Source organism: Poecilia formosa, unplaced genomic scaffold (assembly GCF_000485575.1).
Source record: "Poecilia formosa unplaced genomic scaffold, Poecilia_formosa-5.1.2 Scaffold419, whole genome shotgun sequence".
Taxonomy (NCBI): Eukaryota; Metazoa; Chordata; class Actinopteri; order Cyprinodontiformes; family Poeciliidae; genus Poecilia; species Poecilia formosa.
The window spans coordinates 398,108-410,308 of record NW_006800358.1 but is presented as its reverse complement, the minus strand read 5'-3'; the positions used below and the strand labels follow the sequence as shown (position 1 = coordinate 410,308).

At 37.5% G+C, this 12,201-nt stretch overlaps 1 protein-coding gene across 1 annotated transcript; it reads left to right on the top strand.

Moving 5' to 3' along the window:
* Window positions 1-207: 207 nt before the first annotated feature.
* Window positions 208-12,201, top strand: ankmy1 (ankyrin repeat and MYND domain containing 1). The gene is made up of 19 exons (XM_007576903.2): window positions 208-569; window positions 639-785; window positions 895-1,089; window positions 1,199-1,437; window positions 1,829-2,045; window positions 3,004-3,165; window positions 3,368-3,540; window positions 5,017-5,314; window positions 5,392-5,576; window positions 6,556-6,727; window positions 8,110-8,250; window positions 8,337-8,444; window positions 8,525-8,632; window positions 8,711-8,833; window positions 9,731-9,832; window positions 9,922-10,087; window positions 10,738-10,801; window positions 10,887-11,041; window positions 11,977-12,201. Exons 1-19 carry the CDS (start codon window positions 363-365, stop codon window positions 12,135-12,137), a joined length of 3,123 nt encoding a protein of 1,040 aa, XP_007576965.1. The 5' UTR covers window positions 208-362; the 3' UTR covers window positions 12,138-12,201.

The window sequence follows — 12,201 nt, the reverse complement described above, 5'->3', positions numbered from 1 at the left end:
TATGTTATTTTATAATTATCTGCATCGGCTAATGTAAGTTTATTTCTTATGATTTAATGACATTTAAAACTTGTCTATGAAACACATTAAACGTTTATTTATTACATGGTACATTTAAAAAAAATGATTTAACTACTTAAATTTAATTCGTGTACTTTCGACCTTCTACATGCGCATGCGTGAAGAGTTCCTTTCTCCACGCGCTTCACCGTTGTCATGTCAACCAACGCTGAAGGCAAAGTTACTACTCAAATCTGACATCCAACAGTTGACGTTTATCACGAAGATAAACAAAAATGTATCTCTAGCTGCAGTCTAAGATATTGATTATCACATTAAAACAAATCCAAGAAGCAGGAACAATGGCAGAAATGCCGTCAAGCAGTGAAGGTGTCCCAGACACGGAGGGGGAAGGCAGCAGTAGCGGCGGCAGTAGAGTCGCTGTCTTCGGCGAGGAGAAGCGAGAAGGCTTCGGTGTTCAGGAGTGGCCTGACGGGTCAAAATATGAGGGCGAATTTTTAGACGATTTCAAACATGGAAAAGGGCGCTACAGCTGGAAAAACGGCGAGGTAACATGAAGTTACAGCTTCGCCAACTGCCAGTGTTTCATTTTCTAAGTTTCCTGTTGATTTTTGTAGTTCTATGAGGGATTTTTCTACAAGGACTTCAAACATGGCGATGGGGAGTACAGCTGGCCCTCTGGTCACAAGTTCATTGGCAAGTTCTACCTAAACAGAAAGGAAGGATATGGATGTTTAATCTACCCAGGTGGAGCCATCTTTCAGGTGAGCCTGCAGTATTTTTTAACTATTTCATTCATTTATTTATTTTTTTTATTTTAAAAAGAAGTGAATTCTGTAGAAAAAAAAGCATGTTCTCCTTCCACATATTCAGGGTTTGTACCACAGTGACCACAGGTTTGGTCCCGGTGTTCTCACTTATCCAGATGGGAACCAGGATGTGGGCCTGTGGATCGGGCAGCGCCTGCTAAAACTCTGCTCCTCTTTAGAAGAAGGCTTTAGTCTGCTCAATTTTCCAGATTATGCTGCATTCATGCAGTCCTCTCATCGTGAGCATTTTTTCATTCAGGTATGTGCTGTCATGTTTTTGCTTCAATATCCCTTTCAGGCTTACATTTAAAACATAATAAACTCTGTTGCCTTCTGTCCTGTCACGTCTGTTTCTAACCCGTCTTCAGTCAGACGTAGACGAAGATCTGCTATCAGACGAAAGCTTCATCTATCCACCCGGCATCGAGAGGTACTCCACAGATGGCGACCACTTGCCGCTTCCTCCTGGAAGGAAAAGAGAGTTGGATCGAGTTTTTCACGGTGAAAAGTGGGAGCCAGAAGCCCGTCCATACCAGGGGTACAAAAGGGATCCTCTCTCTGCGTTCCCTGTGCACATCCGTATGAAGGCTAACATACACGAACACAGGTTGGAGACCATTACAGTGAAGTCGGCCCCCCAACCTTCTTCAGATCTAACAAAATTGGTGTCAAATGTTTGTGACACGTTAGTGCAGCAAAAATTTTTGTTTGTGCAGCTATCATTTTAAAGATAATAAAAAGTTTCAGGAGGTCATTAGAGGTCAACCACCCTGCCTTCACTCACATTTACCAAATCAACTCAACTCTGTTTATGCAGCACAAAATTTCCTTTGTGCTGCTTTTGCTTTGAAAATATTGATAATGACCTCTGATGACCTTTAAAGCATAAACGTTTGACACCAACTTTGTTAGCCTTGATGAAGGTGGGAACCGACTTTACAAGTTCGTTGTACTGAGAGGAAGCATCTGTTTCACCTCTACCTGTGTGTTTGTTTCAGGCTGCAGGCTGAAACTGTCGACTGGAACGTTGCAGGGGTCCTCTCTCTGAAGGGGGACAGCTTTGGCCCCAAAGGGCCTCTGGAGGTCACCTCAGAGCTGCTGCTTCAGCACAGCTTCAGAGGGGAGCTGCGCGCTGTGTCACAGATCCTCCAAAATGGCGCCGTCTACCCGGACGTAGCCGACGCACGAGGACAAACCGCGCTCATCGCTGCAACCGTAACATCTCCCAGTTTGAGTTTTCCTCCTCTGCAGGGCCGTGTCTAGGGTTTTTTTTCCCTTAGGGGCACAAACAGAACAATGGTGGCAAAATGAGATTTCAATTTCATCTAAATGAACTGTGGGCCGAAATTTGAGAAACTAAATTTCTTATTTGCCCAAACAAAACTACAACGGAGTATTAGGTCCAAACTAAGAAAAAATGAAAACATAAATTATGAGAATAAAGTGGTAATATTACGAGAATAAATATGTACAAGAATAAAGTTGTAGTATTACGAGAAGAAAGTTTCAATACTATGAGAATGAAGTTTAATATATTTGAGAATAAAGTTATAATGATATGAAAAAAAAGTCAAAAATATTTTGAGAGTAAAAATTGTAGTAAAAATTGTTTATCTTCGTAATATTTACGAAGATAAAGCGATAGCATTACAAGAATAAACTTGTATGACAGTAAAGTTGAAACAATATGAAAAGAAACTCATAATATTACAAAAATATTCTCATATTTAAGAGAAAAAAGTTTTAAAAATGTGAGAAAAAGGCATAGAATTATGAGAATAAAGTCCAAAATATTACACAAATTAAGCTGAAATAATATGAAAATATAACAATATGATATTAAATATTATATTAAAATTAAAAACATACATTTTGAGAATAAAGTCATAATACTATGACTCTATTCCCATAATTTAATTTTTTTATTTCTTAGCATGGCCCTAAAACTCCACCTTACAAAACACATAAATCTGTTTAACTTGTGAAAACTGTAGTAGATTTGTTTGTTCCAGGCTAATTTTTCCAGTTTCATTTAGTTATCAAAGTCGTTCTACTCTGGATGGGATGTAAAAGAATCGTCTTTTTGCTGTCCAGCGTTGAAATTTCCTAATGTGAACGATAGCATCCAGCGGGCCCATCGTCTCATATATGTTTTTGTATCTCCACCTGTCAGGTAAACTGCAATAATGATGTGATCCACCTGCTGCTGGATGGCGGTGCTGATATTGACAAGATGAACAACGAAGGAATGAGCGCCCTGGCTGTGTGCAACGTCCTCTACTATCCCTTTGAGTCTCTGAGGTCGACTCTGATCGAGCCGCCCACTGACACGCCGGTAAGACAACGCATCGCCGTGCTGGGAGAGATGGACTTTTGGGACTATTGTGACAATAATAAAAATGACAATAAGAGCTATTTATTACTTCTTTTTTAGGTGTATGATTGTGACTGTGTGTCACAGCAATTCTAGCCCCACAAACACAAATGCTGCTCTTGAAAAACATTCCCATTTGTGCTTTTCTGTCTTGTGTCGTAAGGTTTCGATGTCTCCGCCTGGTGAGACCAGCTCTCCGATCAACCAGACTGACGACCCATCGAAGTCGCTGGACCTGAACACCGAATCACAGATTACTGACATGGATCAGAACCAGGACTTGAATCTGAATCAGGATAATACGGACCAAAGCAGCCCAAGCCAGCTCACCGAGCAGTAAGCCTGCACCTACACGTTCACTCATGCTGATTTACAGATATTTCATCAATAGAAACCTTCTGTTTACTGTTTAAAAGCTGTTTGGAGAATATGCCAGGGCTGCAGCTGTTATTTTAGTGTTCTTCTATTTATTATTCTGATGATTAATAAAAAATAATAATTGGCACATTTTGCTGATTTCTTATTGAACCACTTCTGAATATTTTATATTAGAAATACATTAAAACTATTAATTTTAAATAAGAAAATAAACATCTTATTACCTGAATTCCTGGATCATTTGTATCTATAGCAATAATTCAATTAATCACACAATAAATTAAAACAAACTCGATAATTTCCATTTGCACAATTTATCGTTTTTCTCTTTTCTCTCTTTTTACCAAAAACTGAATGACTAAAGTCTTTGGTCTGGTGTTTTGGTCTCAGTTGGCCCCTTTCTTTAAAGGACAATTTTGTTTACAGAGACTTTGTGATTCATTTTATTTGTTGTTTTGTTTATTTATTTTAGATATTTAAAATGTCTTCCAGTTCCAGTGTTAAATTTCTCATGGAATTTAAAGTTTATTGATCTTTGAGAATGTGCTCCTGTTTTATTCTGCCATTATTACCATTATATTACTTGAAAATGGTCTCAACTCAACAATATTATAGTTTATTGCAATAACTTCTGGGACAATTTATCATCCAGGATCTGCAGATAAAAAATACTCCTGTCATCAACAATGATTAAAAAAATAATTTATTGATCCCAAAGGGAAATTAAATGTTGTTGTAACTCATATTAATTATTAATTCAGAATATTCAGAGTTATTGTAGATGGTGGCAGCTGTTGGCAGAAAAGATCTCCTGTAGCAGTCTGTAGTACGGCCAATTTGAAGAAGCCTCTGACTAAAGACACTGCTCTGAATATAAAAGCAATTTCAGAAAAATTGCTTTTTATATATATATCTGTATCCTTCAGTTTGTGATTAATCATTTACTAAATTGGTTGACCATTATTTCAACAATTGATTAATTACAATTAATCATTTCAGCCCTTGTTGCAAATAATGCACATAACTCACTTTTTACTTCAGGTTTAATCATTCTTTGCACTTGCAAGAATTAAAAAACCATCAAAGCAAAGAACAAAACAAAACAAATCACTAAGCCATTATGTAAATTTAAGGTGTGATTCACTGTCTTTGAGTCTGGGGCATATTTTGCCTTAATGTTTTGAGTCTGTATACTCCAGTTAATGATTAATTCATTACTAAATTAGTTAACGATTAATTCAATGACAGATTAACCACGATTAATCACAATGAATCATTTCAGTTCCTTGTATTGTCATTTCCTTTAACCTTAGCTCTTCGTGCAAGTGCTAAGTGTATGTGTTTGTGTGTGTATACACGAGCATGCAAGTATCTAAAACAGATTGAGGAAAACACAAAATGATTTATTCCCAAAGGTATTTATTTTGTTTGCAGGGCATCTGAAGAGCCGCCTGTACATGTCTCACATGGCCAAAATGGTGAAATCCCTGCAGACTCTGAGCAGCTACAGGAGGAGAGGAAAGAGACGGGAATGGATGAAGGCTACGATGCCACAGAGAAATCTGGAGACGAGCAGAGTGTTAGAGAGGATGTGGAAAGTGAGCTAGAGAAGCTAAAGGATGAGCTCAACAGAGATGTGGAGAATTTAACCGAGAGTGAAAACAGAGAAGTCAGCGTTCAAGAGTTGGGTGAACACATTTCTCTGGGGAGTGAGCAGGATGTCCCAGCCGAGGTAGCAGGACAGTCATGCTGAACCCACCCCCCTTTGTTTTCTATGTGTTTTTCTGAGAGCTGTGATTCTGTCTGCAGCAGGGCGAAGACCACGATCTGACCCGGAATCAGAGCCTTGATTCCACCTTTTCCATCCGCAGCAGAGACATTTCTGAATCAGAAGAGACGCTGCAGCAGTCAGCTGAGCTGCTGACTTTAGCTAAGCGAACCCCGCAGTGTGACTCACAGGAGATTATACGCAAAATGACTCTCAAGGAAATCGAGTCAGTGATCATTCCCCCCTCACATGCTGCTCCTTTGTTCTAGGTCTAATGGTGATAATGTGATCTGTGCAGGGTCTCTTAAACTCATGTCTAAAATTAAAACCTTAAAATGTATTTAAAAAGTTGGCCTTGCAGTTTTAGGACCACTTTTTTCTCAGAATTTTTACCTTAATCTCAAAATTCTGAGATTAAAGTCAGAATTCTGGAAAAAAAAAGGGTCAGAATTCTGAGATTAAAGTCAGAATTCTGGGGGAAAAAAGGTCAGAATTCTGAGATTAAAGTCAGAATTCTGAGAGAAAAAAAAATCAGTATTCAGAGATAAAGTCAGAATTTTTTTTTCAGTAGCTCTAATTTTTTGTACAAACATGTTAAACACAGATCTTAAATTTTGCCATAGCAGGATTATTTCATCTTGTATGTAGTTTTTGTTCTTTCATGACTTTTCTGTCAGGCCAAGTGATGTGCAGACATCATTGTGTTCTGTACTACAGTGTTTTAGGACCATTGTAGACAGAAAAAATACAGAAGTAAATTTACACTAAAAAACTCAAATATTGTTAGCCTAATCTCTGTCATTTTCTCGAGAAAAAAAAATAAGTTTCAAAAGTCTAAAATTCCTGACTTTTCTAACTCAGAAATTTATATTTTTTTCTAGAAAATTTCTGAGCTTAAGCTCTAACTTTATGAGTTTTTTGGCAGAAATGTACTCCTTTTTTGTACTGCGTCATCGTAGTCCTGTGCTCCTGTGACAGGAGACGGCTCACTTGCTGCTAATTTTTAGCTAGCTAGCTAGAGCTAGCTTTCTTCCTATTAATAGCGGATATGTGCAAATGTATCACCAGCTGGCTGGACGGTGTTCATTTTTGCTACTTGTTTACATTTGCTCAGAAATTTGCTTTGAGCTGACATTAAAAATGTTTTTAAAAGTCTAAAATGTAACTTGTTAACACCGGCAGAACCCCTGTTTGTGCTCGGCTAGGCCCCGTGTTCGTTTAACAACCCTGAAGCTGTTACTGGATCGTGGAGCCGACCCCAACTGCTGCAGGGTCCCAATGCCCGTCCTGTTTTTGCCCATAATGGCGGGCGACACTGAGGTCGTCCATAAATTGCTCATGTGTGGAGCTCGTACTGATATTCGCCTTCCAATGAAGGTAGGAATCTCCTATGTAAATTATATTTATTTTTAGTGGGAACTAGAAATTAATGTTGTGATTGAGGATCAAGACTGGGAGCAAGTGTGTGAAAATGGACATAAACTGACTAAGAGTCCAACATGGAAAGAATTTTATTGGAAAGTAATCGTTAGATATTTCAAAACACCATGTATTATTTCAAAATTTGATCAAGCTAAATCAAATTTGTGCTGGAGACAGTGTGGACTAGTCGGAGATCACACTCATATCTTCTGGGATTGTCCAAAGATTAAAACGCTCTGAGAGGGAATTAGAGAGGAAATTTCAAATATTTTACACATTTATATTGAATGGAACCCCTTGTCTTTGTTCTGGGAGTACCCCCAAGTAATTTATTAAGTTAAGACAACCGGTACTTGTTTGGAATCCTTGTACACCTAGCCAAAAAAATGATAACAGTAGGTTGGTATAAACGTTTACCCCCTAATATAAATCAATGGAAAGAGAGACTATTGAGCGTTTATACAATGGAGAAAATAACAGCAAAACTAAACATGTCCACTGATTTATTTAAGAAATGGCTGAACCCTTTGATAACATATTTGCAGTTAACATTGTAGCAAGTAAAACAAATGTAAACACAGGTATACTCTTTATATGTATATCTAACATACGTCTCTGTTAAGATGCAGGCAAAGGTTACGGGAGGAAGATCTTCCCTTTATTTCATATTTCATGTTTATAGTCCATTTGTAGCCTGTGTTTTATATTCCACTGATTGATGGAGAAAAGACTCCTTGGAACTTCAGCTCACCGAATCGTTCGGATGTTCTTGTTCAACTGATTTGTTTGGTTGTACTGGAAATTGATGTTTGTGATTTAATGTACTAATTATTGAATTTGAATCCAGAACTAATAAAATAAAGTCTTTGTTAAAAAAAAATTATATATTTCTTTTAAACTCGAAAATCTTTGTAAAACAGTAGGTAGGGATTTTTCAAGCTGTAGAAGTGGCATTCCACAATACACATGAACACGCACAGAAAAGAACAGAAACAACATCATGAAAAATGCAGAATTAAGGAAAACTTTGATTTTGTTGATTTTTTTTGTCTTAAAAATATAATGTATATTTTATTTTACAGTCCTGGCTTAATTACTTTAGCACAGTTAGCTGCTAATGTAATTAGCATTAATCAATTACCAAATTGGCTGACGATTATTTCAATAATCGATTAATCACAATTAATCTGATTAATCATTTCAACCCTCATGAGATTATGCTACTAAAGATTAATTTAATTTGGAGTGTAATAGTAGATAATATACTTTAAGTAATTTGTAGTTTATCTCAGACTTGATTCCCTCCAACATGCCGGGTTTTTTCTTCCTTTCTGTAGAATAAAGGGTTTTATCCCCTCCATGTTGCTGCAGCGTTGCACGGTTCTGAAGGTGCACAAATCACTGAAATGCTTTTGCACGCTATCACCGAACCCGACTCTCGGGCATGTGACCAGGAAGAGATCTACCAACCGGATATGGTGCATGTTTACGTTCACCTTTTAACATACTCCCCTGTTTAATAAAGGAGGTAAAGTGTAAAGTTAGTATTTTTCTGTCTTTTCAGGCCTTCATGGTGGATAAAGAGTGGGAGGACGTGACTGAGGACATGCATCTGAAAGACGGGGGCCGAACTGCCCTGCACATAGCCTGCCAGAGAGATGGGGACTACTCGGTCTGGGACAACCGTTCACACATTCACAGCTGTACTCATCCTTAGTCATATGAAATGTATTTTATTTGTGTGTTTTGCAGAATGCCTGTAAAGTGGTGGAGCTCCTGCTCTCCCACGGAGCCAGCACCGACCTCCTCTGGAGCGGACACTCTCCCCTCTCCTTGGCCATAGCGAGCGGCAATGATGAGGTACCGCCGCCCCCCTCCGTCAGGGCAGCGGTTGCATAAATTTAAGACTCGTCATGTTGCCCTCTTGTCTTAACTCAGGCAGTGGAGGAGATCTTGAAGGCAGGCGCAGATCCTAACTTACCTCTGGGCTGGAGGGTGGGCAGTGCTCTCTGCGCCCTCGCCAACTTCAACTACCGCTTAGGTGGCAACAGAATCAAAGTGGTAAACTCAAACGTAGAAATGTATTTTAAAATAAATGCAAATTTACATTTAGTTGTGATTTCTCACCATAAGGAGTTACACTGCAAAAACACAAAATCCTATAAAGTATTTTTGGTCTAGTTGCCAGTGCAAATATCTTAGTACAAACTAAGATAAAACTAACTCACAACTGATTTTTCGGCAAGATATAGGAACTTGTTTTAAGTAAATAATTCCTTAATATTGATGAAACAGTACTAGTTATAGGTGAAGTAATCTGCTAGTGGAACAACACATTTTCCCCATATTATCAGTTAAAATGTCTTATTCCACCTGCAGATTATTTCACCAATAACTAGTATTTTTTAATCAATATTAATTAATTATTGACATAAAACATTTTCATTTCATTAGCTGTAAGTGGAAAATCATCATAATTAACAGAAATAAAGACTTTTAATCATCCATATGTTTAGAAATAATGTATAAAATGTGATAAAGTTCCTGGAATAAGTGAAGGATTAAAATATGTCAGCTATCCACTGCAAAAACTCAAAACCTTACTAAGTATTTTTGTCTAGTTCAGAGTACAAATATCTTAGTGCAGCTGAAATAAGACAAAATTAACTTAAAAGCAGCTTTTCTTGTGTTGCTCTGTGATGGGTTGCAATCTGTCCAGATTGTGTCCTGTATGGAGCTAAATTGGGGCCATAAAGTTTGTAAAAAATAAAATAAAACTGAAACAGAAAAAAATAAACTGAATTAAAAAAGTGTTGAAACTTAAAAGATTTTTTTTTCAGTTTGAAAAATTTTGGCCTCAGTTTAGCTCCATAACTAAATTGCTCTCCCCCTTAACAGACAAGCGAGTGTAAATAATGTATGGCTGATGTAATAAGATAAAATTATGTGTCTTTATAGCTTGACATGTTAGCCGAGGCTGATGCTAATATCCTGATGCAAGTTCCAGTGGGCGAAGGGGTGGGAACCGCTATCGACTTTGCATACCACTCCTTCCAGCTGGTAACCCTGTTGCACCATCTAATAATTCGCCTCTGGAGGTTAAAAGTGATTTGAGTTGCTGCATGTGCTTCCATCTGAATATGCTGTAGGATGTCCGTTTTGCTCGCACTCCTTTCCACGCCTTGAACATGCAGGAGAGGGCTATAATAAAGAAATGGCGCCATCTTCTGACTCTGATGGCGGATCTGTTGAGGAAGAGTGCTGCTCTGGAGGAGAGGAAGACTCTAGAACTGGAGCAATCCCTTCAACCGACTGGTAAGTGCAACATTTTATTTGCAAAACGTATGCAAGTTATTTTTTTCTGTAAAGTAATTTAAGAGTAAGTGTATTAAGTAAGTAGTAGATTAAGAGTTAGTAGATTAATCAGTTAATTATTATAATAACTAGGTTGATCTAAAACTGCTACTTGAGAAGTTCTGGGTAGAACATACTTTCAGGCAAAGGTTTTTTTTGTCTGTAATGCAAAATGTATATATTTTTTGTACAATTTTGGCTTAATTATTGCTCTGCGTATGTTATTCTTTCAGCAGATTTTTGAGTCTGGATACTCTAGTTAATGATTAATGGATGACTAAATTAGTAGATTATTATTTACAGTTAATGTGATTAGTTGATTCAGTATTAGATATATTATTAGGTTTATGCAAACTTTTCCAATGTTCTGATGTCAGAATATAATTCTGTAAGTCCTGGACTTTGTGTATATGCTCTTATTTGACATAATATGTCCCCTTTAAATATTCAGATGTTCACACACACACACACACACACACACACACACACACACACACACACACACAGAGTCGTAGGTTGTTATCATTTCTAATGATAACTTGACTTGTGTGGCATGTATGAGGGTTTTTTAGTTGTAATAGTGACTAATTAAACACTAATAACACCCACAGCTCCAGAGGACGAGACCCCAGGCAAGCGTACCGCCTCAGGAAAAACGCCACCCAAGCCTCCGAGGTACACACTATTTTTATATCCTTCCTCTTCAATCCGCCTTTCACGCTGCACTTCTCAAACCCCGCGACTGTAAATCCTTCCTCAGGCTGCCGGTGTTAAAGTTCTGCTATCACTGCGGCCGCTCTGTGCTTGTGAAGCTGGCGATTTGTGGCCGTTGCCAGAGGGTGTACTTCTGCTCCAAGTCCTGCAAAATGAAATCCTGGGATGAAAATCACAAGGAGGAGTGTCTCCAGATGGCAGGTGAGAATCCACAGATATCAACATAACCGCAGTAAACCTACATAGAATATGAAATTTAGGACATGGACACTCTGAGGAGAAGTTTAATTAAATTGGGCTTAGAAACTAATAAGAAAATACTACTAACATGTTGGACTATGTGAGATGTCACATTTATGGTTTTTGGAGATTTAATTTTTGGAAAATCTGGATTTTTTTTTTGTCACCAATGTGCTTCTTGGGTTTCCATAGTTACAAGACATGTCAGCATGCCCAGGGCGGCCATCTTGGTTGACAAGCATTTATACAGCTTTTATTCAATTGGCCTTTGAATTTGGGTCAACTCTACAACAAAACATAAGGATCAGGCTTTATTATTATTATTTTTAGAATAAAATCTTATTACTAGAATAAAGTCATAATATAAGGAGAATGAAGTAGTAAATTTATGAGAACTCCAACATCAAAAATAAAAAAGTTATTAATTAAATCTTTTTTTTCTCATTAAAATTGTTTTTTTATGCATCGCGTTTGTTTTGCTACCCGTTTACTGAGCCCAAACTCAACACATTTGGGTTTTTCCCCCTATTTTTTCTGTTGTCAGTTAATTTCCTGTTGTTATATTTAAAGGCAAGAAAGTTAAAAAAAAAAAAACAAGCACTTTTTTCTTATAATTTTAAGACGTGGTAAAATTGCAGCTGTATTCTGCTAATGTTATATTCTACACAGAAAGGAATGATTGAAATAAAAGGCACTTTTAGAAAATATTTTCTGCCATTTGGAATTTTGTTTTTGGGAAAAGAAATAGATTAAAATCACGTGGTATGAAAAGAATTGGAGCTATTTCACCCAGCCTGACTAAAATGTCAATATTGGATTAATAAATAATGTAAAATATGTATTATTGTTCAGGTGAGTAGTGTTTTTGACTTGTCTTTCTTTTTCTTTAAATGCAGCCTATCTCGATGCCCATCGGAAGAGATCTTCGTTTAAACCGCGCAAACCGAAAACCGTAACCATCATAAGATACAAGCCGGAACCGCCCAAACCTCTGACCAAGGCGCAGCAGGCCATGGCGAACCAGATCTACCTGAAGGAAAACTACAGTCTCATCTGACGGGTTTAAATGCTTTGAAAAGTAGCTGTTATTTTTAAATTAAAGTAATTTGAACTTAAATGCA